At 36.0% G+C, this 20,593-nt stretch overlaps 1 protein-coding gene across 10 annotated transcripts in view; it reads left to right on the top strand.

The window, feature by feature from the left end:
• Positions 1–20,593, top strand: part of ARHGAP32 (Rho GTPase activating protein 32) — a 320,343-nt gene that overhangs the window by 90,440 nt on the left and 209,310 nt on the right. For 5 of the 10 annotated variants that reach the window (XM_035265066.3, XM_035265065.3, XM_078339806.1 and 2 more), the window contains one exon: positions 15,330–15,438. In XM_035265066.3, coding sequence (XP_035120957.3) covers positions 15,334–15,438 — 105 coding nt within the window. In that variant the 5' untranslated portion in view covers positions 15,330–15,333. Of the gene's footprint in view, positions 1–214; positions 441–15,325; positions 15,439–20,593 lie in introns of those variants that run through there. The other 5 variants (XM_035265071.3, XM_035265070.3, XM_078339807.1 and 2 more) reach the window with 3 other exon arrangements.

Genomic DNA, 20,593 nt, shown 5'->3' with positions numbered 1-20,593 from the left:
ACTTATTAACTGGGAACTTTGAGAAAAGTTATTACAGAATAATTAGTAAAAAATCACCTTCATTTGGATTCTGCTTTTGGTTATGTAGGTCACACAGCCTAAGGCAGTGGGAGGGTCTAGGTGTCACCAGTGTGGCAGTCAGACGCAGTGACTGTGCTGCCTGTGATTTCCTGTCTGTACCCTGACTGTAATTAAACCAGCACCAGTACCTGTCATTGGGGCACCAGCTACACATCTGAGTATACATGAGTAGAGCTGAACATCCAGAATATTGATGCTTTTTATTCCATGCCTGGAGGTTTAGTTCTTTTTTATTAATACAAGATGGAGACTGAAAGTGAGAGTAGCACTTCAGGGGATGACAGTGTCTTCTGGTTGGAGTCTGAAGTTATAACCCAGGTGACTGACTGTGAAGAGGGAGAAAGGGAAGAAAAGTTCAGGTAATTATGGAATTCACAGTTCCTTTGTCCTGTTCACTCCCTGCCCTCACCCGCACGCCTTTTTCTTCTTTGCATTTCAATCTCTTTTCCAATAAGACTTTCTGTTTTCTGGGAGAAGGTTTGGAGCTGAAGGGAGCAGGTTTTGAGTTGTATATAGCACTCCTCATTCCACAACTTGCCCTGAACTTGTAAAATGTATTTTAAATGACTTGTTAGAACACCAGGAAGAGAGGTGTTAGACAGGTTTTGGAGTAGCCTTTCAGGAATTTCAAGTAGAGACTCATAATGAACTACTGCCTCTTCCTGTATCTGATTTGTATCTAATAGATTTGATCTGATTTTGTGTCTAATAGATTTTTCTTCCTCTTTTTCTTGGAATGTTTTCTGGTGTGTGTGTGTGTGTGTGTGTGTGTGTGTGTGCGTGCATGCATGTGTGCCTGTGTACCTGTGTGCCTGCCTGCTTTGTTGGCCTTATGTGTGTGTGTGAAAAATTTTGATAAGTACAGATTGGTTATTTTGTGACTTTGATCATTACCCTTGTCTCTGATCTTGTATCTCACACCCCCATTCTCCCAAATCTCTCCCAAATTAAAAAAATCTCTTGGTTTTTGAATTTCTGGTAGTATTAATAACTTCGTAATTGATGTTTTTAGAGGATGCCTCCCAGTGAAGCAACTCTCTGTTTAGTGACAGTGGTGAAGAAAGATGTCTTAACCAGTTTGTGAAAACAACCAGTGTTTCATTCATTATGTTGTATTGCTGCAAATTTTAAGGGACTTTATTCTGACTTTTCTTTTTCATTCAGACTTAGCAATTTAATGCTTTTAGAGCATCACAAAATCTCTTGATGAAGTTTGAAGTTTGCACTGCATATTACCACTGCCACCTACATGTGCAATTAAACATCTTTTATAAATTTACCAATGAGAACTCAGATAGATGAATATACTATTTTCATCAGATACTGTCTTTGTGTTTAATGCTGAAAAAGAGTCCTTTTCTCGAGTCAAAGGATTTCTTCATCCACAAATCTTATTTTTTGAAGTCTAGGTGAAATGATGAGAAGGGATTGAATATTGGGATATTCTTGATAACCCTCACTGTGGTTTTTACTCAGGGATTCAAATAAATGAGAAGTATATTTTAAATTTTAAAAGGATAATTTTTAGAGTATAAAAATGAATTATTAGCATGTGATTATTTTTTGTCTGAACTTTCTCATTTTCCCATAATTTTATTTAGCCTTTCTAATTTGAGTAAGTCCCTTCTCTTCCAAGGTATGCTAATTGTTAGTCACATCATCTACTTTTTAATATGGTTTGTATCTTGCTAACAATGAGTAGGAATAAAGTATTTGTTTTGTTTGTAGTAAAACTGTTTGACCTGGTATTCAAATTATGGAAGTTACTTTGGGTATTTGTCAAAGGAAGAAACAACTTGAAATTTATTTTGTTGTTTTTACAACAAATTTGGTATTGTAATCTTAGATTTACTTGTTAGGCACTGGGCATCTCTCTGGGAATTTCTTTTGACTGTTAAAAGCAAATTTGTTTAAGGTTGAGCCTCTTTTCCTTGGGGGAGTATGGACAGCATTTTCATTCTGAGAAACTGAGTCAGTGATTTGTTGTTTAAGGAAACTATGATACCATAGGGCATTTGTCTTCTGTTTACAATTTCCTATACTAATAGCACCATGGCTCTCCTAATCCAATTACATCTTTGAGATTTGATCTTATTTTATTTACAAACGTAACAAAGAGGTCTGGGTAAGGCCCAGTTTCATGTAGTGTCTCACATATTCAGCAGTGAGGTATGAGGAAACATGGCAGCAGAGTGGTTTCACAACCTCGAGGTGGTGTTCCTGCCGAGATGGCTTGCAGGAAAATGTATGCTCAGGTGTGGAAGGGGAAGGCTCAGATAGGAGTTGCAGCTGTAACCTTGGGAGGACCACATAGTAGCCTCAGTGTGGCATGACAGTTGTTTTTGTAAAGTCAGTGTAATAATTGTAAAAATGTCTTAATGTGTTTTTATAAAAATCTCTGCTAATACACGAGAAACCAAGCTGTCCTATGGATTACATTTCATTTCTGTTTACACACACACACACACACACACACACACACACACACACACACAGAGCAAATGAGATGAGGGCAAAAGATTGTGTGCTTTTCTTTCTCCCTGAATGGCTTCTTAACTACATTTTAAATGCACTCTTAAAAGTGTTCTCTTATGTAACTTGAGGCACCATGGCTAAGAGAGGAAAGTCATACTGTAACTAGAATGTAGGCTTTTGGTGCTTGCAGCTGCCATCTGCTTTAGGAGGAAGTACTCTCAGAGGCAGGTTAATGTTTGTTCAGTAGCTTTTGAAATAGCCTTTATTTTTGGATGGGGTTTGAGGAAAGTATCCTTTTTATTACATTCTTACACTATGGGAAGTTGCCAGTCTCCTTCATGGTGGTAGTTTAAACTTGTCTGCCATTGACTCACAGATCTCTCATTTTCTGATTGCTTATTTGTAGTGTGAAGTTAGTAATCGGTATTATGACCTGCCTTGCCATTGTGGTAAAATAGTTACTAGACTAGAATGTTTAGTCCTTAGAATAAAGTAGTTCCTAGAGATCATTTGAAAAATCCATCCCTGGATAAGGAAAAAGATAAGACAGAAAAGGAAAAACATAAATTTTTAATTCTACCCAGAAAGAAAATATTTAGAAATTGTTATATATGTAATGTACTAGGCCATATGTGTGCTTTATATATGATATCAGTTAACTGCTTATCACTCCTATAAAGCAGGTATTGTTTTTCCTATTTCCTAGATAAGTAATTAATGGCTGAGAGAGTCACATAGCCCATATTTGTCATGGTAGAGCAAAAATTTGAATCCAGTCTTTCCTTTATTTGAAAGTAAAGACTTTAATGAAAGATTTTTGGTGCAATCAAAAAAATAGCATTTGGTGCTAAATGCTATTGTCTGCTAAGTGGTAACTTACAAGAGGCTACAGCTGCTATCTCAGTTTTGAAATTCCTTTCTTTTGAATATATTATGAGCACCAATGATACATAGATTATGTGACCATCATAAAAATGAAGTAATGAACACAATGTGACTTTAAAAAACGTGACATTTAGGACACATAGGAATTATGAAAGGTTTCAGTTCTTTGGCATTTGAAGGTAGAAATGTTTATCACATGATTTTGTTTAGACTTCCCTAATATCACATATGGGCTGATAGATGACAGCCTGGCAAATATGACATATAATTTGAAGCAGCTATAGAGATGATATGGTGCATAATTGAACCACATTTTTGTTCAGGATCTGTAGATACTCAGATCTCTGATATTCATGCATATCTCCATTATAAGACAATTCATTTTAAGTGATAAAAGAAACGACTGACTCTAGTTAAACTGGATGGTTTGGTGAACATATATTCATTTTGGGAGGGAATGCCTTCACTTATTTATAGTATTACAGAACTAATGATATTTCATGACTGGATTGGTTGGTTGGTTGCATTATTCATCCCCTACCTCAGGGGTTCCCAACCCCTGGACCATGGACCAGTTACCTTATTTGGAAGGATGCCACAAATTAGAAGCTATTGCAGCAGTCTAAGTAGGTAATAAGGGTCTTGACTGTGGTATTATACATATTCTAGGTTCTTCTTTTCTTTCAGAACTAGCTGATTTCTTTTAATGGCTCATTTCCCCTGGAAGCCCATAAAACAATTTCAGGATTTTCTGTTTTTATAACTATGACTGTTCTTTGATCTTATGCAGAAATTCTTGATTTAAGTCTTCCCAGCAAGTTTTAATGATTCTGGAAGTATAGAGAGGTAGTATTAACAATTAACTGAGGCTGGGCATGGTGGCTCACACCTGTAATCCCAGCACTCTGGGAGGCCAAGACAGGCAGATCACCTGAGGTCAGGAGTTTGAGACCAACCTGGCCACATGGTGAAACCCTGTCTACTAAAAATACAAAAATTAGCCGGGCATGGTGGCGGGTGCCTGTAATCCTAGCTACTTGGGAGGCTGAGGCAGGAGAATCACTTGAACCTAGGAGGTGGAGGTTGCAGTGACCTGAGATTGCACCCCTGCATTCCAGCCTGGGTGACGGAACAAGACTCCATGTCAAAAACATAACACAAAACAAAACAAACAGTTAACTGTATGTCCATAAATACTAATATCACACCCAGGCCCATTTTATACTGTGAGGTTTTTCAAAGGCAACTCATCTTTAATAATACATTATTTATGATGTTAAAAAAGATGCCTGTTTTGCCCAAAAAGATATATTGCTTTGTAACCTTGGAGAAATATCTGGAATTTAATTTTGTCCCTAAAATATTCTTTTATTATTTAAAAGAATATTTAAAAATTATTTTTAATTTTTATGGATTCATAGTGGGTGTATATTTTTATGGGCTACCTAAGTTGTTTTGATACAGGCACACAATGTGTAATAATCATATCCTGGAAGATGGAGTATCCATCCTCTCAAGCATTTATCCTGGTTATTAGGTTGAATTAAAAAATTTAAACCCAAACCTAATTTTTCTTAATCCTTGCATTTCACTTAGGTACTAAACTTCCTTAAATAGTCAATGGCACTTTAAAACTTAATAAATTAAAATCCCTGAAACATTTAAAGCTTTATTTATAAATGTAATATTCATCAGTTTTTTTTTAAATTAAATATGTCAAGTGACTAGTTTAGCAAGGTGATAATTAGAGCAAGCAAAACCTTCCCAGATACTTAATTTTGGAAGTTCTGCTGTACTTTTCTTTATATTAATGATTAGTTTCTCTTTCCATGTTCTCATAATCATACGTGTATTTTCTCTATTTGAAAATAAAATAATTTTTTTCACCCAGGTTTTTTTTTTCTCTTTCTCTCTTTGTGTGTGTTTCTTTGTGTTTTTGAAATCATGGTTCTCTTTTTTTCTCTACTTGTCTTCCTCATAAAACAAGTTCTTTAGGAAACTTTAACTTCTTTCTCTCAGTCTTATACCTCTAGATGAGACTTTTGAAACTCTTTTATTCATCCATTTGGCCTCAGGTTAGTTGGTTTAATATTTTTTGTTTTTCATTCAGATTCAATTATTTGTGTCATTGTTTAGTGTTTATGTTGCTTCTCTGTATCACATTCTAAATGTATCTGTTTTGGATCATTTGTATTTGCTTGGTATCTTAAGTATTTTTGTTCAGTTAAGTTCTCTGGGTGATATCAGAGTATAAGCTCAAAGGCCAATCTGTTTTTTTCTTTTCCTTTGTAGGCAACACGTTCTTTTTGCCTAAATACTTGTAAGAATTTCCTTTTATTGTTAGTTATGTGTATTTTGTTACCAGTTCCATAGTTTGGAGCTTAGTGACTTTCAGTCTGCAGAGTCAAACCTTTGTTAGGGAAGAAATTTTGTTTCCTGTTATTATTGCCTCTCCTCTATTAAGTCCCCTTAATCTTTTATGATACATTTCTTTTTACATTTTACTTTGTGAATTGAAGTGTTTTGTACTTGTTCTCTTAGTTCATTAATTTCATCTTTTTTTTTAATCATTCAAATTCAATTTTAGTAGATAAATTATTTTTAATTGTTCTTTACAAAGAGATACATACATACAGGTATTTGTATAATAAATTTATTTTCTTTCATCTTTAGCTTAGCAGCTTTATTCATTCAGTGTACATGTTCTGTTTTATTCTGACTGTTCAGAACCTATTTTTTTTTATTGTACTTTAAGTTCTGGGGTACATGTACAGATCTTGCAAGATTGTTGCATAGGTACACACATGCCATGGTGGTTCGCTGTCTCCATCCCCCCATCACCTACATCAGGCATTTTTCCCAGTGTTATCCCTCTTCAACCTCCCCACTCCCCACTGTCCCTCTCCTAGCCTGTCAGCCCCCAACATACCCTAGTGTGTGATGTTCCCCTCCCTGTGCCCATGTGTTCTCACTGTTCAGCACCCACCTATGAGTGAGAACATGTGGTGTTTGGTTTTCTGTTCTTGTGTTAGTTTGCTGAGAATGATGGTTTCCAGATGCATCCATGTCCCTACAAAGAACACGAAATTCATTGTTTTTTATTGCTGCATAGTATTCTGTGGTGTATATGTGCCACATTTTTTAAATCCAGTCTATCATTGATGGGCATTTGGATTGCAGAACCTATCTTTTAATTGCTAAGCAATTGTCTGTGCTTCTTTGCCCTTCCCCTACTGTGTTTTCTTTAGTAGCCCCATGATGCATATGGGGCTGCCTTGCTTCTGTTAGGTGCACACACCCATATTAGGAGCCCTAGTCCTTCTGGTCACTTGTTAAATTTACTTTCAGTATAATTTTTCAGTTTTTGTTAGTACTCTGGGGACAAGCATCTCTTTTGTTGTGGAGACGTGTAGGGTACAGCCCTTGAACTTCTGTTTTTCTCCTTAGGTCAGGGTGATCCTACTTGCTTTTAAGTTTTTCAGTCTTTTAGTCTTTAGAAGTGTATCAAAGTCTGATCTCTGGCCTGCTGGTGCCATCCATATTATTCTGTTAAGGATTTATTTTTTTCCTATTTAACTTACTGATTTTTGAGAGACTTGGAGAAGGAGAGATTTGCTTCCTCACATACATGCGGTCTAGGATTGGAAGTCCACTGGGAGGTTTCTTTTCGTAGGTTTTGAGAGGAAACTTCTCTGCAGGGAACATTCACTGAGGCAGAATCATGGTGTCTTAGGCAATTTGGCGGGTCTTAGAGTGTGAATGGCTGCTTCAGTGTCCTCTTCAGGCTGGCACATTGGGTCCTCCAGGAAAAAATAGTTTGCCATATCTGGAATGACCAAGATGTGGGCAGGCATTCCACTTTTCATATCTGGAAAACAGGTCTAAAAATAGTGTATCAAACAGTTACTATTTAGATGATATAATGGAAGAAAAAGTGCCATTTTCAAGAGCAACAATGAAGATAAGATACCAGCAATAACAACAAACTCTAAAACCTACATGATAAAAATGTAAAACATCATTGAAGAACATAGAAGAAGTTTGGAACAATTGAAGAATATGCCTTTTTTATGACTGGATATATATAGCACCATAAAGATGTCACTTTAAGTTAATAACTGATCTTGGCTAAAGAATTTAACCAATAAACTTTTTAGGAAAAATAAAAACAACAAGGGTAGTGATGAAGGACTTGTGCAACCAGATGTATTATAAAGTCTTAGTCTCAGTAATTAAAACCGTTCAGTGGTGGGACATGAAGATACGGTATTATGGGGTAGAATGGAAATCCTAGAGATACGTGTACATTCATAGGAACATTTAGAAATGGTAAAGATGGCTTCTCAAAAGCCAATGGAGACAATATGTAATATTCAGTAAATAGTTTTGGAGAAACTGAATACTCTCCTGTGGAAATAAAGAAGATTGGAATCCCACCTAATACCAAGGATGAATTACGAATGATCAAAGATTTAAGTGTACTAAATGAAAATATACAAATTTTAAAAAAGAAGTCTGGGTGCAGTGACTCGTGCCTATAATCTCATTTTGGAAGGCTAAAGTGGCAGGATCCCTTGAGGCCAGGAATTTGAAACCAGCCTGGTCAACATAGCAAGACCCTGTCACTACAAAAGAAAAATAAAAAAATTAGCCTGGCATGGTGGTACATGCCTGTAGTCCTGGGTATTCAGGAGGCTGAAGTGGGAGTATCTCTTGGGCCCAGGAGTTTGAGGCTATAGTAAGCCATGATTACACCATCGCACTCCAGCCCTGGTGGCAGAATGAGACCTCGTCTCAAAAACAAAGAGAATTAAAAAATCTGGAGACAACAGATGCTGGAGAGGATGTGGAGAAATAGGAATACTTTTACACTGTTGGTGGGAGTGGAAATTAGTTCAACCATTGTGGAAGACAGTGTGGCAATTCCTCAAGGATCTAGAACCAGAGATACCATTTGACCCAGCAATCCCATTACCCAAAGGAATATAAATCATTCTACTATAAAGACACAAGCACAGACATGTTTATTGCAGCATTATTTACAACAGCAGAGACATGGAACCAACCTACATGTCCATCAGTGATAGACTGGATAAAGAAAATATGGTACGTATATACCATGGAATACTATAAAGCCATAAAAAGAAATGAGATCATGTCCTTTGCAAGAACATGGACAAAACTGGAAGTCATCATCCTCAGCAAGCTAACATGGGAACAGAAAACTAAACACCGCGCGTTCTCCTAATAAGAGGGAGTTGAACATTGAGAACATGTGGACGCAGAGAGGGGAACAAGACACACCTGGGCCGATTGCTGGGTGGAGAGTGAGGGAAGGGAATGTAGAGGATGGGTTGATGGATGCAGCAAGCCAACCTTGGCACATGTATCCTTGTGTAACAAACCTCCACATTCTGTGCATGTATCCCATTTTTTTTCGAAGAAATTAAAAAGAATTATGTATGTTTTTTCCCTTTGATAGTGTGGTCAGTTATAGGGATTGATTGATAGATAAAACTTATTGGGTCAGTTTCCTTTGTATGTTACTGGGTTTGATTTGCTAATACTTTGTTTAGGAGTTTTATAACTATTCATTATATCAACCTATATTCTCTTCTAGTAAAGTCTAGCTTTTGCTTTAAATTCTGTCTTGGCCTTATGGAATAGATTGGAAAGCATTCCTTTTATACTCTGTAAGAATGTTCATACAATTTTTATTATTTTTTGCTTGAATGTTTAAAAGAATTCAATGAATCCATTTGGGCTTGGAGTTTCCATATAGATTAATTTTCTTTAATAGCTGTAGGACTGTACAAATCTTTTTGTTTACTCTTTTAGTTTTGGTGAATTGTGTTCTTCAGAGGATTTGTTCATTTCAACTAAATTTTGAAGTACATTGCAGTAAAAATGTTAATAATGTCCTCAGAATCTTTTTAGTGTTCATAACCTTTCTGGTTATGGCTCACTTTTTATTATCTATATTGTAGATTGTCCATTTTTTTAATTGATCAGACTTGCTCTAGGGATTGTTCATTTTTGGCTTTGTTTCCTCTTTTATACACTTGATTTCTCTTTTACTGATTTGTTATTTAAAAATTTTTAAATACTTTCCTTGAATTAATTTACTATTCTTTTTCTAACTGCTTGTGATGGAAGCTTAGAAGCATTAATTTTTTAACTTGTCTCATTTCCAGTAATATGTGTTTAGAGCTATGAATTTTGCTAAATACCTCTTTAGTTATATCCCACATGTTTTCATCTATTATGTTTTCATTATTATTTACATAAAAAGGCTTTCTGATTTCTATTGTGATTTTTATATTTGATTTCTGAGTTATTCAGAATTATGTTTTTTAAATTCCAAATATTTAGAGAAATTTCTAGTTATCTTTCAGTCTTTGATTTTTGGTGTAATTCTGCAGTAGTCACAAAACGTGATTCATGATTTAAGTTTTATGAATTTGTTGAGATTTTATCTTCTAGCATTTAGTCTATTTGTAAATGTTTCATATACACTTGAAAAGAATGTAAAAGAAAAAATAATTTTGTAGTCGTTGGGTTTAGTTTTCTGTGTTAGTTCACATTGGAAAATTGAATTGTTCAAGTCATATACTTAAGGTTTTGTCTGCTTATTCTGTCAGCCATTGAGAGATATTTGCTAAAATCTCCAACTGTGATTGTGGATTTATCTATTTTTTAGTTCTTTCAACTTTATGTATTTTGAAGCTTTGTTATTTTTGCATACAAATTTTGTTTACAATTTATTGTGCATAAATTATGTTAACCTGTTAATTTGATGGTTTTATGAAACATTCCCCTTCATCTCTAGTAAATACCTTGTGCCTAAGGTCTACTTTTCCTGATGTGATACAGCTATACTATCCTTCTTTGGCTAGTGTTTACATGGTATCACTTTCTGTAATCCTTCCATTTTCTACCTTTTGGTGGTGTTATATTTAAAGTATGTCTCTTAGGATATAGTTGTTGCTTTTTATTTTGAGATAAGTTCTTGCTGAGTCACCCAAGCTGGAGTACAGTGGTGTGAACATGGCTCACAGCAGCCTTGACCTCCTAGGCCCAAGTGATCCTCTCACCTTAGCCTCTGGAGAAGCTGGGACCATAAGTGTATACCACTTCACCTGGCTAATTTTTGTATTTTTGAACCCCCCCCCTTTTTTTTTACTGATAGGGTCCCACCATCTTGCCAAATCTGGTCTTGAATTGCTGGGCACAAGTAATATGCCTGCTTTGGCCTCCTGAAGTGCTAGGATTATAGGTATGAGCCACTGTGCCCAGCAGCTGCTGTTTTTTAAATCCATTCTTATAGTCTTTGTGTTTTAATAGGGATCTTTAAGTCCATTTACTTTGTTTAATTAATAGAATTTACATACCATGTGATTCACTTTTAAAGTGTACAATTTAGTGGTTTTTAGTATATTCACAAAGTTATACGAAAAGCACCATTATCTAATTCTAGAATATTTCAGAAAGAAATCTCTTAACCAAATCTCTTAACCTTAGTAGAACTCTCCATGTCTGCCTCTGCCCAGCCTCTTGAAACAGCTAATATACTTTTTGTCTCTGTGGGCTTGACTATTCTGAAAATTTCACATATAGAGAATTATATAGTATGTGGTCTTTTGCATCTGACTTCTTTTATTTAGCATAATGTTTTCAATGTTTATCCCTGTGGTAGCATGAATCAGCACTTCATTCTTTTTGAATGACTGAATAATATTTTTATTCTGTGTACCTAGTGCATTTTGTTTATTCTTCAGTTGTTGGGCATTTGGATTGTCTTACGTTTTGGCTATTATGAATCATATTGCTCTGAATATTTATGTACAAGTTCTTGGTAGACATGTTTTTATTTCTCTTGATTAAATACCAGGAGTAGAATTACTTGGTCATTTGGTAATTTTCTATTTAACATTTTGAGAAACTGCCAGTCTTTTCCACAGTGGCTGTGCCATTTTACATTTCTTCCAATAATGAATGAGGGGTCTGATTCCTCCATATCTTTGCCAGCTAGTCTGTTTGCTTTTAAAATTATTAAACTTTCTCCCACTATATCCAGAAAAGACTAGGTAGCTTACCTCCTGACAGTCTGGCAAAGCAGAGAAGTTGAAGGAGAAGTATACCTTTGGTGGGGGATTCTTTAACACTAGTGTTAAGAAATGCTTAGGGATTTTTTTCTTATTTTTTCATAGCTAAACCCCTGTCGGGATTTGGGTTTTAATCTCTGCCTGCTGGCCCTGCCCTGCTCTGTTGCGGGAAGTTGGCCCCCAGGGGAAAGGGCTGTGAACTGCTCTGCCATTAAACTCACTGCCACCTGAGGGCGCTATGCTGATCTCCTTCTGGGCCCTGATGGCTGCCCCACCCACCTGCCTTCCACGCCCCAGCTCTCTGGTGGAGGTAGAGCCCAGGGAGCTGCCCGCGTGCTGTCCTTCCCCTCTGTTTTATGTTTGGGCTTTTTCCTGCCCTGCCTGGGGCTGCTTCTTGTCACCAAACCCTGGTCCTGTGGCAACTGCCATCCCTACTATCTGTGCCACTGTGCTGACTCTCAGCCTGAAGAGTGGACAATGCCATGGGTGGGACTGTGGGGGTGGGACCATGCGGTTGTTGGCAGAGGGCAACCCTGGGCCCCACACTGTGTCTACAGGGAGACACCACATTGTTCAGGAGCAGAAGCTGCTGGGACTGAGCTGGCCCCAGACCTAGTGGGCCCTCTCCTGGCTGCTGAGATGTTGTCTGTGACTGGCTGGGGGAGCTGAGCTGGAAGGGACACATTGGCAACCCAAAGCTGTTCTTCAGTCAGGGGAGGGAGGGGCAGGGCCCCCAATGCCCAAGCTGCATCTGGACGTTGCTGCTAGAGGACCTCATGGGCAGGGGAGTGGTAGGGACTGGACTGGGCAGATGCCCTGTGACTTCCCTGAGCACCCATGACTGCCCCATGCTTTCCCTGTTGTACTCTGTGTCTGTCTGGGCTGTGCCCAGGGGCTTCAATATTACTTTAATATTGGTTAAAATTATTAATGTGCTTGGATTTAAGTTTACCATTTTAATATTTGTTTTTATTTGCCTTGTTTTATTATTTCTTCTCTTATTCTTTATTTTCTGCCTTCTCTTGAATTAATGTTTCATTTTTCAAAATTCTTTTCCTCTGTCAGCTTTTTAGTTATGCATTTATTTCTCATTGTTTTAGTGCTTACTATAGAGACTGCAATATATATCTTTAACTTATTTACAGTCTTCCATAAAATAGAACTTTTTTTACTTCTTCACCAATAGAGAAATCCTGAACTGTTTGACTGAATGCACATTTCTTATCCTTTGTGTTTTTAATGTTTATATATTGTGAACTTCATAAGACATTATTTTTATGTTTATACAGTATTTAGTTATATTTCCCCACTTTTACCCTTTATTCTTTTCATGTGTTTTTGTAGTTCTGGAATCAGTTTTCTTCAATCAGGAATTCTCTTTACTATTTCCTTTATTGCAGATATCTTGGTGGTAATTTTCTTCAGCTTTTATTTGTAAATAACTTGTTTTACCTGCTTTCAAAATTGTTACTTTGGTGAGGTAGAAGTGTCTAGGTTGGAAATATTTTTTCCTTTTAGCACGCTGAAGATTCATTCCAGTATTTTCTCTTTCCATTGAAATGCCTTCTCACATTGGTATTGTTGCTTCTTGGAAGTCAACTTTTAAAAATTCTCTGGCTCCTTTTAAGAATTTCTCTTTGTGTTTGGTTTTTAGCAGTTTAACTATAATTTACTTACGGTTTTAATTTTTAAAAATTCTGCTTGAGGTTTACAGAATTTCTTTGAATCATTAGTTTGATGATATTCATCAGTTTTGAAAACTTGAATATTTGGTTTCAAATATTGCTTTTGTCACTTTCTCTTTTTTAAAAAAATCTCTTATCTCTGTCATCAGTTTAGACATGTTTGAGATCTTTTTGTTTAACCAAGTCTCTCATCCTTTATACTGTTTCGTGTATTTTCTGCTCCTTTTTTCTCTGTATTCTTCAATGTGGATATTTTCTGCTAAACTATCTTCCGGTTCACTAACCCTCTCTTTAGCTATGTTTATCGTTCTACTAAATGCATCTAGTTAGTTCTTAATTTCAGATATTGTATTTTTTCAGTTTTAGAATGAAAATTGGATTTTATAGATTCTGGTTCTCTGTTGAAATCCATCATTTCTCTTTTATTTTTTTACTTTCATTCAATTGAACATATAAATCATAAATGTTTTTAGCAACTTGATAAAAATTTAACTATGTTCCTCTTATGTATCCCTCTTCTCCCCATACTTTGCTCCAGGCAAGTAATTGCTTGTGATCCATCTAATCTCGGAGATTATAGTCTCCATAGTGTTCAAACCAGTTGGTTGCCCTGAGACCTCAGTTTTCTGTTGTGTCCTGGAAAAGTTAAGATTTCTAGATTACCTATTTTTTATTATTAGGCTAGGAGTGATGCTCTTTACAACTTTCTGCATCATAGGCAGAAAATCACAAATGCCATTTTAAAGTCTCTTTCTGATAATTCTAAAATTTGAATTAATTGTGAGTCTTTCTGGTTTGACTTTTTTTCCTCAATTTTTTTCACTAGTTTTTTTTTTTTTTTTTTTTTTTTCCACCTGGGTGCAGGAGGGGTAAGGCTGAAAAGGGTGTTAGCCTAGTTATTGTTTTTTTAAGCATGCCTCATAATGTTTATTGGATACTAGATAATGTGGATGAATGATTTGCAGAGTCTGGAGAATGGTTTTTCCTCCAAAGATAGTTAATTTTTCTTCCTGCACTTCTGATTCTTTTTCCTTTTAGCATGCTGAAGATTGTGTTATCTGTCAAGGCTTGGTTTGGGGCTTTGTAAAATTTTCCTATTGTTCTTTTGTCCATATTCTTAAGGCGTGACTTTTTTGGAGTCACACCTAAGAGCTCAGGGTGCTCCTCCATTTTGGCAGTGCTTGCTTGCCAACCCATCTCCTCAACACTAATAGGCTGCCGAAATGTCTATTTGCCTCTTAATTTGGTTTGTTTTGGGTTTCTTGGCCTCTTGTCGTACATATTTGTAATCCTAGGAATCAGTTAATAATATGAGGCGAATTTTGCTGTAGATTTCTCGGTTCTTTCTCTTTAGGTATTTTTTGGGGGCATTTTACCTCCTGAAGTCCTCTTCCCTGCTTCAGTAATCCCAGCCTCCAACCTCTGCCTTCTTAGCCCACTGAGATTACAGTTATTATCTTGGGCTCTGTTTCCCATGATTGATTTGAAAAATTATCTTACACAAAAAAAAGGATTAAATGTGGAATTTGCTTGATTGGGCTTTTCTTCTCTCAAAGTTTTTTTGTAGCTCTGGAAGTTCCACCTGTATTTTTTTCTTTCTGGTGAACTTCACACAAGCTGTTTTGTATGTTTTCCCCAGCATTCATAGCTGTTCTCATTGAAAATGCTTGTTTGTTGCACTCTGCTCCATTGATTGGAACCAGAAATACCATATCTCTTTTTTTTCTGAAATGATACTAATGCTTAACACAGTTCTTTAAATACTGATTCAGAGTAACTGATTGCTGTTGCAAATCTTTTCAAGGTTCAAATTGTTTTGAACTGATAAAATTCAATTTTTATATAATAACCATGGACCATAAAGGTTAACTAGCTGTAAACCTTACTTTTATCTTCTGGAGTAAAAGCAGGTGTTTGGTGCATTAGGAAAGATCTCTGAAAGCCAGGGTAGAAATAACGGATCACTGCTACCACTTAAGCTCTTTTAGCTAAACCTCAAATCTGGCATGTAGTTTTTCCGCTCTTTCAATTGTGATCATTGGAAGGCTTTCATAGAATTGGAAATTCTTATCTGAATCTTTCATGTTTTGATCTCTAGGAAGATGAAGTCCTCAGTACATTCTGAAGAAGATGATTTTGTTCCAGAGCTACATAGAAATGTACACCCTCGAGAGCGGCCTGATTGGGAAGAAACTCTTAGTGCAATGGTAAATAATTTTATCCAATTGTTCATATATATATATATATAAAATGTATATATAGCACTTATATAAGGGAAAGGAACTGAGGACATATTGCACAAAAAATAAAATTTTGTTGCTTTGTTCATTTATTCAGGAAATATTTATTGAGCAAATACTGTATTTTTGGCACTGTTGTAGATTCTGTGGGCAGAGTAATAGGGTTACAGAGTGGTAAAAATACAGTGTGAAAGGATAGATGCTAATTATATAGGGTAGTCACAGATGGCCTCTGTGGGAAGATGAGATTTGATCAAAGACTTGAAGGAGGTGAGGGAATGAGTAGTGTGTTTATCTGAAAACACATCATTTTAGGCAATGGAAGAACAAGTTACAGGCTGTAGCATAGGATTATAGAACAAGTTGGAAGAAACACAAATAGGACAGTATGGCTGAAATTGGATGAGAAAGAAATGAGGTCAGAGAAGTGGTTTGGGTGGGTGGAAAGCAAATCATGCAGTTTCTTGTACTTTATTGAGGAAGATTTTGGCTTTTTATGCTGAGTGAGATGGGAAACCCTTGGAGGATGTTTGGCTTAGCAGTGACACAATCTGACTTAAAATGTTAAAGAAGTCTTAGGTTACTGTAAGTAGGAAGAGGCAAAAGGGGAAGTAAAGAGAATCTGTGTGTTATAATTAATAGGTAAATGGTGATGGTTGCTTGAACCAGGATGATAGGACGTACGGTGAGAATCAGTTAGATGCTATAATTTTACTGATAAAACCAGCTGTTTTTGATAGAGTATGAAATAAAGATATATTAAGAATAGCTTTCACTGGGCATGGTGGCTCATGCCTGTAATCCCAGCACTTTGGGAGGCCAAGGCCAGCTGATGATGAAGTGAAGAGATTGAGACCATCCTGGCCAACATGGTGAAACCCTGTCTCTACTAAAAATACAAAAATTAGCTGGGTGTGGTGGCGTGTGCCTGTAGTCCCAGGTACTTGGGAGGCTGAGGCAGGAGAATCACTTGAACCTGGAAGGCGGAGGTTGCAATGAGCTGAGATCATGCCACTGCACTCTAGCCTGGTGACAGAGTGAGACTTTGTCTCAAACAAACAAACTAAAAAGAATGGCTTCAAGTTTTTTGGCTTCATCAACCTGAAGAATGGAATTTATATTACTGAGATGCTGGTAAAGCAGTTTTGGGGGATAGATGGAAAAACCAGCAATGTAGTTTTTCACATGATACTTAGTTTATTAAACATTTTTGTAACTTAGGTCTATTAATAAGAAAAGAAATTCTTTCATGGGAGAGGACATTTTACTGAATTGTGCTTAAGAGTCAGTGTTCTCTGTCAAAATAAAATGCAAATGTTCATCTATCAGTGTGGATCTGTAATGATATTTTACTTGTTTCATTTTTGTGTCTTTTCAGTCAGGCACAGCAAATACTGACATAAATTCACAAACATTTTAATTGTACATATTTATTACTTGGAAGGCATTTATAGAATTCTGTTAGATTCTCTTCTTGATATTTGCCTTTTAGCATGTTATTGCATTGTTAATTAATCAATTCCAATTAAAGATTATGTGGAAATTCTCAGTTGAACAGTTAAATGGAATTTGTAGTATGGAAATTTACTTTGCATTTACATCGTGATCTGAAAAACCCTGCTGGACCTGTAGTTTGAGCTCAGAAAATATATTCACTACACATTTGTATGGGAATGGAAATCTTCCTTCTTGTTTCAGTGTTTGGTCGCTTGGGAAGTATGGTCAATTGCTTGTGATTACTTGTGATTCTCAGAATACTAGTTGTCATCAAGATGACTTTACTGTCTGTGTTTATTATATATAAACTATGTTCTCTTAATTGTACATTAATTTCACCAAGAAATACCAAGTCTGCAGTAAAAATTATTTAGCAAAGTCATTTAGTGTTCTGTAATTGATGTCAAAAATGTGTATATCTAAAGCCTTTTTGTATTCCATGCATATTTACCAGAATTCGTTATATCTTAGTAGATTCCACTTCATGTTGTACTGAATAAATGTTTGCTTAAGTTATGTAAGAATATTCTCACCTGTAGCTGTCCCATGCAGACTGTTCATAGGAGCTAATTCTTGAGCCACTTTACACTCAACATTGACTCCTCAACAATAGCAATATTGGTTCCATTTGTTGACTTATCAAGAGTCAGGGAAAACCATTTGAAATTATTTGTCTTGCTTTTAAGTGATTATTGATTTGTTTCCAGTGTCCTCAACTCTTAAAGCAATTATCCTCACCAGTAGGCTTAAACCAGTTTTTTTTTTTTTTTTAAATTTGGACACATTTCTTTCACTGCTGCAATCAAATGTGATTTAATAGATTCACCATTGGTAAATGACATTTCTTGCTTGCTGATAAATGAACTACTGGGAATTGTGCTTAGGTTGCAATCTTGTTCTTTTTTTGTGAAGAAATTCTGTGTGGTTATATATTCATTTTTAGAATTTTCTAATTTTTCAGAGTGCTATTTTCCTATGAGTTGAGAATATTGTGATGAGTGCATAGTTTGGTAATGTCAATGTATATTCAATTATTTTAGCACAGCTGTAGTGTCATTGTATGATAAACACAATGTTTTACCATCTAATTTGATAACAAAATAATTGATAATCATCTGTGCCTTAAAGTATGACATTCAGGTCAGGCTCGGTGGCTAACGCCTGTAATCCCAGCACTTTGAGAGGCCGAGGTGGGTGGATTACCTGAGTTCAGGAGTTTTAAGACCAGCCTGACCAACATGGTGAAACCCCATCCCTACTAAAAACACAAAAATTAGCCGGGTGGTGGCACATGCCTGTAATCCCAGCTATTTGGGAGGCTGAGACAGGGGAATTGCTTGAACTCAGGAGACAGATTGCAGGGAGCCGAGATTGCGCCACTGTACTCCAGCCTGAAAAACAAGAGTGAAACTCGGTCTCAAAAAAAAAAAAAAAAGTATGACATTCAAAGTCTACCTACATCTTCTTTTCTTCTTTTTATTTTTGTGTATATGTAATGGTAATTTAAAAAATGTGGCATGGTAATACACATGGAAATTGAAATGTTAGTTATAATTTGATACTGTAATTTATAGTGTGCCACACAGCAGTGGGAATTGAAGGGAGAGCCACATACAGTCTTTTTTGCACCTATTCACCTCTGTCATTATATTGTGAAAACAGTCATAAATAATACATAGCAAATGAGTGTGATGGTGTTCCAATAAAACTTTATTTATGTAGACTGATATTTGAATTCCATGTAGTTTTTCACATGTCAATAGTCATTCTTTTTTTGACTTTTCCCCCTAAACATTTATAAATGTAAAAACTAAACTCAAGGGCTATACAAAATATATTGGTGATGGGCAGAATTGACTCTCGTTTTTTAACTATTTGTCATATAATTTTTAAAAAAATTTTATTTTATTTCAATAGTTTTTGGGGAACAGGTGGTTTTAATTACATGGGTAAGTTCTTTAGTGGTAGTTTCTGAGGTTTTGGTGCACCTGTCACTGTAGCAGTGTACATTGTACCCAATGTACAGTCTTTTATTCCTCACTCACCTGTTGCCTTTCCCCTTGAGTGCTGAAGTCTGTTATATAATTCTTGTGCCTTTGTGTCCTTATGGCTTAGCTCCCACTTACGGGTAAGAACGTATGATATTTGGTTTTCCATTCCTGAGTTACTTCACTTAAACTAATCATCTCCAGTCCCATCCAGGTTGCTGTGAATGCCATTATTTTATTCCTTTGTATGACTGAGTAGTAATTCATGGTGTATATATACCACATTTTCTTTATCCACTTGTTGGTAAAGGGCCATCTAAGCTGGTTCCATATTTTTGCAGTTGGAAATTGTGCTGCTATAAGCATGCATGTGTAAGTATCTTTTTTATATAATGACTTCTTTTTCTCTGGGTAGAGATCCAAAGGTGGAATTGCTGAATCAGATATTTCTGCTTTCAGTTATTTAGGGAATCTCCATTCTGTTTTGCAATAGTGGTTGTACTAGTTGACATTCCCACCAGCAGTGTAAAAAGAAAGTGTTCCCTTTCACTATATCCATGCCAACATTTATCATTTTTTAATTTTAAAATTATGGCCATTGCTGTAGAAGTAAGATGATAGCTCATTATAATTTTAATTTGTATTTACCTGATAATTAGTGATATGGAGCATTTTTTCATGTGTTTGTTGTCCATTTGTCTATCGTCTTTTGAAAACTGTCTATTCATGCTCTTTTCCCACTTTGTGATGGGATTGTTTTTTTCTTGCTGATTTGTTTGAGTTCCTTGTATATTCTGGATGTTAGTCCTTTGTCAGGTGCCTAGTTTGTGAGTATTTTCACCCATTCTGTGGGTTGTGTGTATTCTCTGCTGATTATTTCTTTTGCCGTATAGAAGCTTTTTAGTTTAATTAGGTCCTATCTATTAATTTTTGTTTTTATTTTATTTGCTTCTGGGTTCTTGGTCTTGAACTCTTTGCCTAAGCCAATGTCTAGAAGAGTTTTTCTGGTATTTTGTTCAAAATTTTTATGGTTTCAAGTCTTAGATTTAAGTCTGATCCATCTTGACTTGATGTTTGTATAAGCTGAGAGATGAGGATCCAGTTTCAGTCTTCTACATATGGCTTGCCAGTTATCCAAGCACCATTTGTTGAATAGGATATCCCTTCCCCACTTTATGTTCTTGTTTGCTTTGTCCAAGAGCAGTTGGCTATAAGTATTTGGCTTTATTTCTGGTGGGTTCTTTATTCCATTCCATTGGTCTACATGCTTGCTTTTAATGCCAGTACCATGCTGTTTCTGTAACTATAACCTTGTGGTATAGTTTGAAGTTGAGTAATGTGATGCCTCCAGGTTTGTTCTTTTTGCTTAGTCTTGCTTTGTCTATGTAGGCTCTTTTTTGGTTCCATATGAATTATAGGATTGTTTTTTCTAGTTTTGTGAAGAATGATGCTGATATTTTGATGGGAATTGCATTGAATCTGTAGACTGCTTTTGGCAGTCTACAGATTCATTTTCACAATATCGATTCTACCCATCTGTGAGCATGGGATGTGTTTCCATTTGTTTTTGTTATTGATGATTTTTTTCAGTAGTGTTTGGCAGTTTTCCTTGTAGAGATCGTTAATCTCCTTGGTTA

Source organism: Callithrix jacchus, chromosome 10 (genome assembly GCF_049354715.1).
Source record: "Callithrix jacchus isolate 240 chromosome 10, calJac240_pri, whole genome shotgun sequence".
NCBI lineage: Eukaryota > Metazoa > Chordata > Mammalia > Primates > Cebidae > Callithrix > Callithrix jacchus.
Note: the sequence above shows the minus strand (reverse complement) of the source record. Positions and strands in the feature narration are given on the sequence as shown.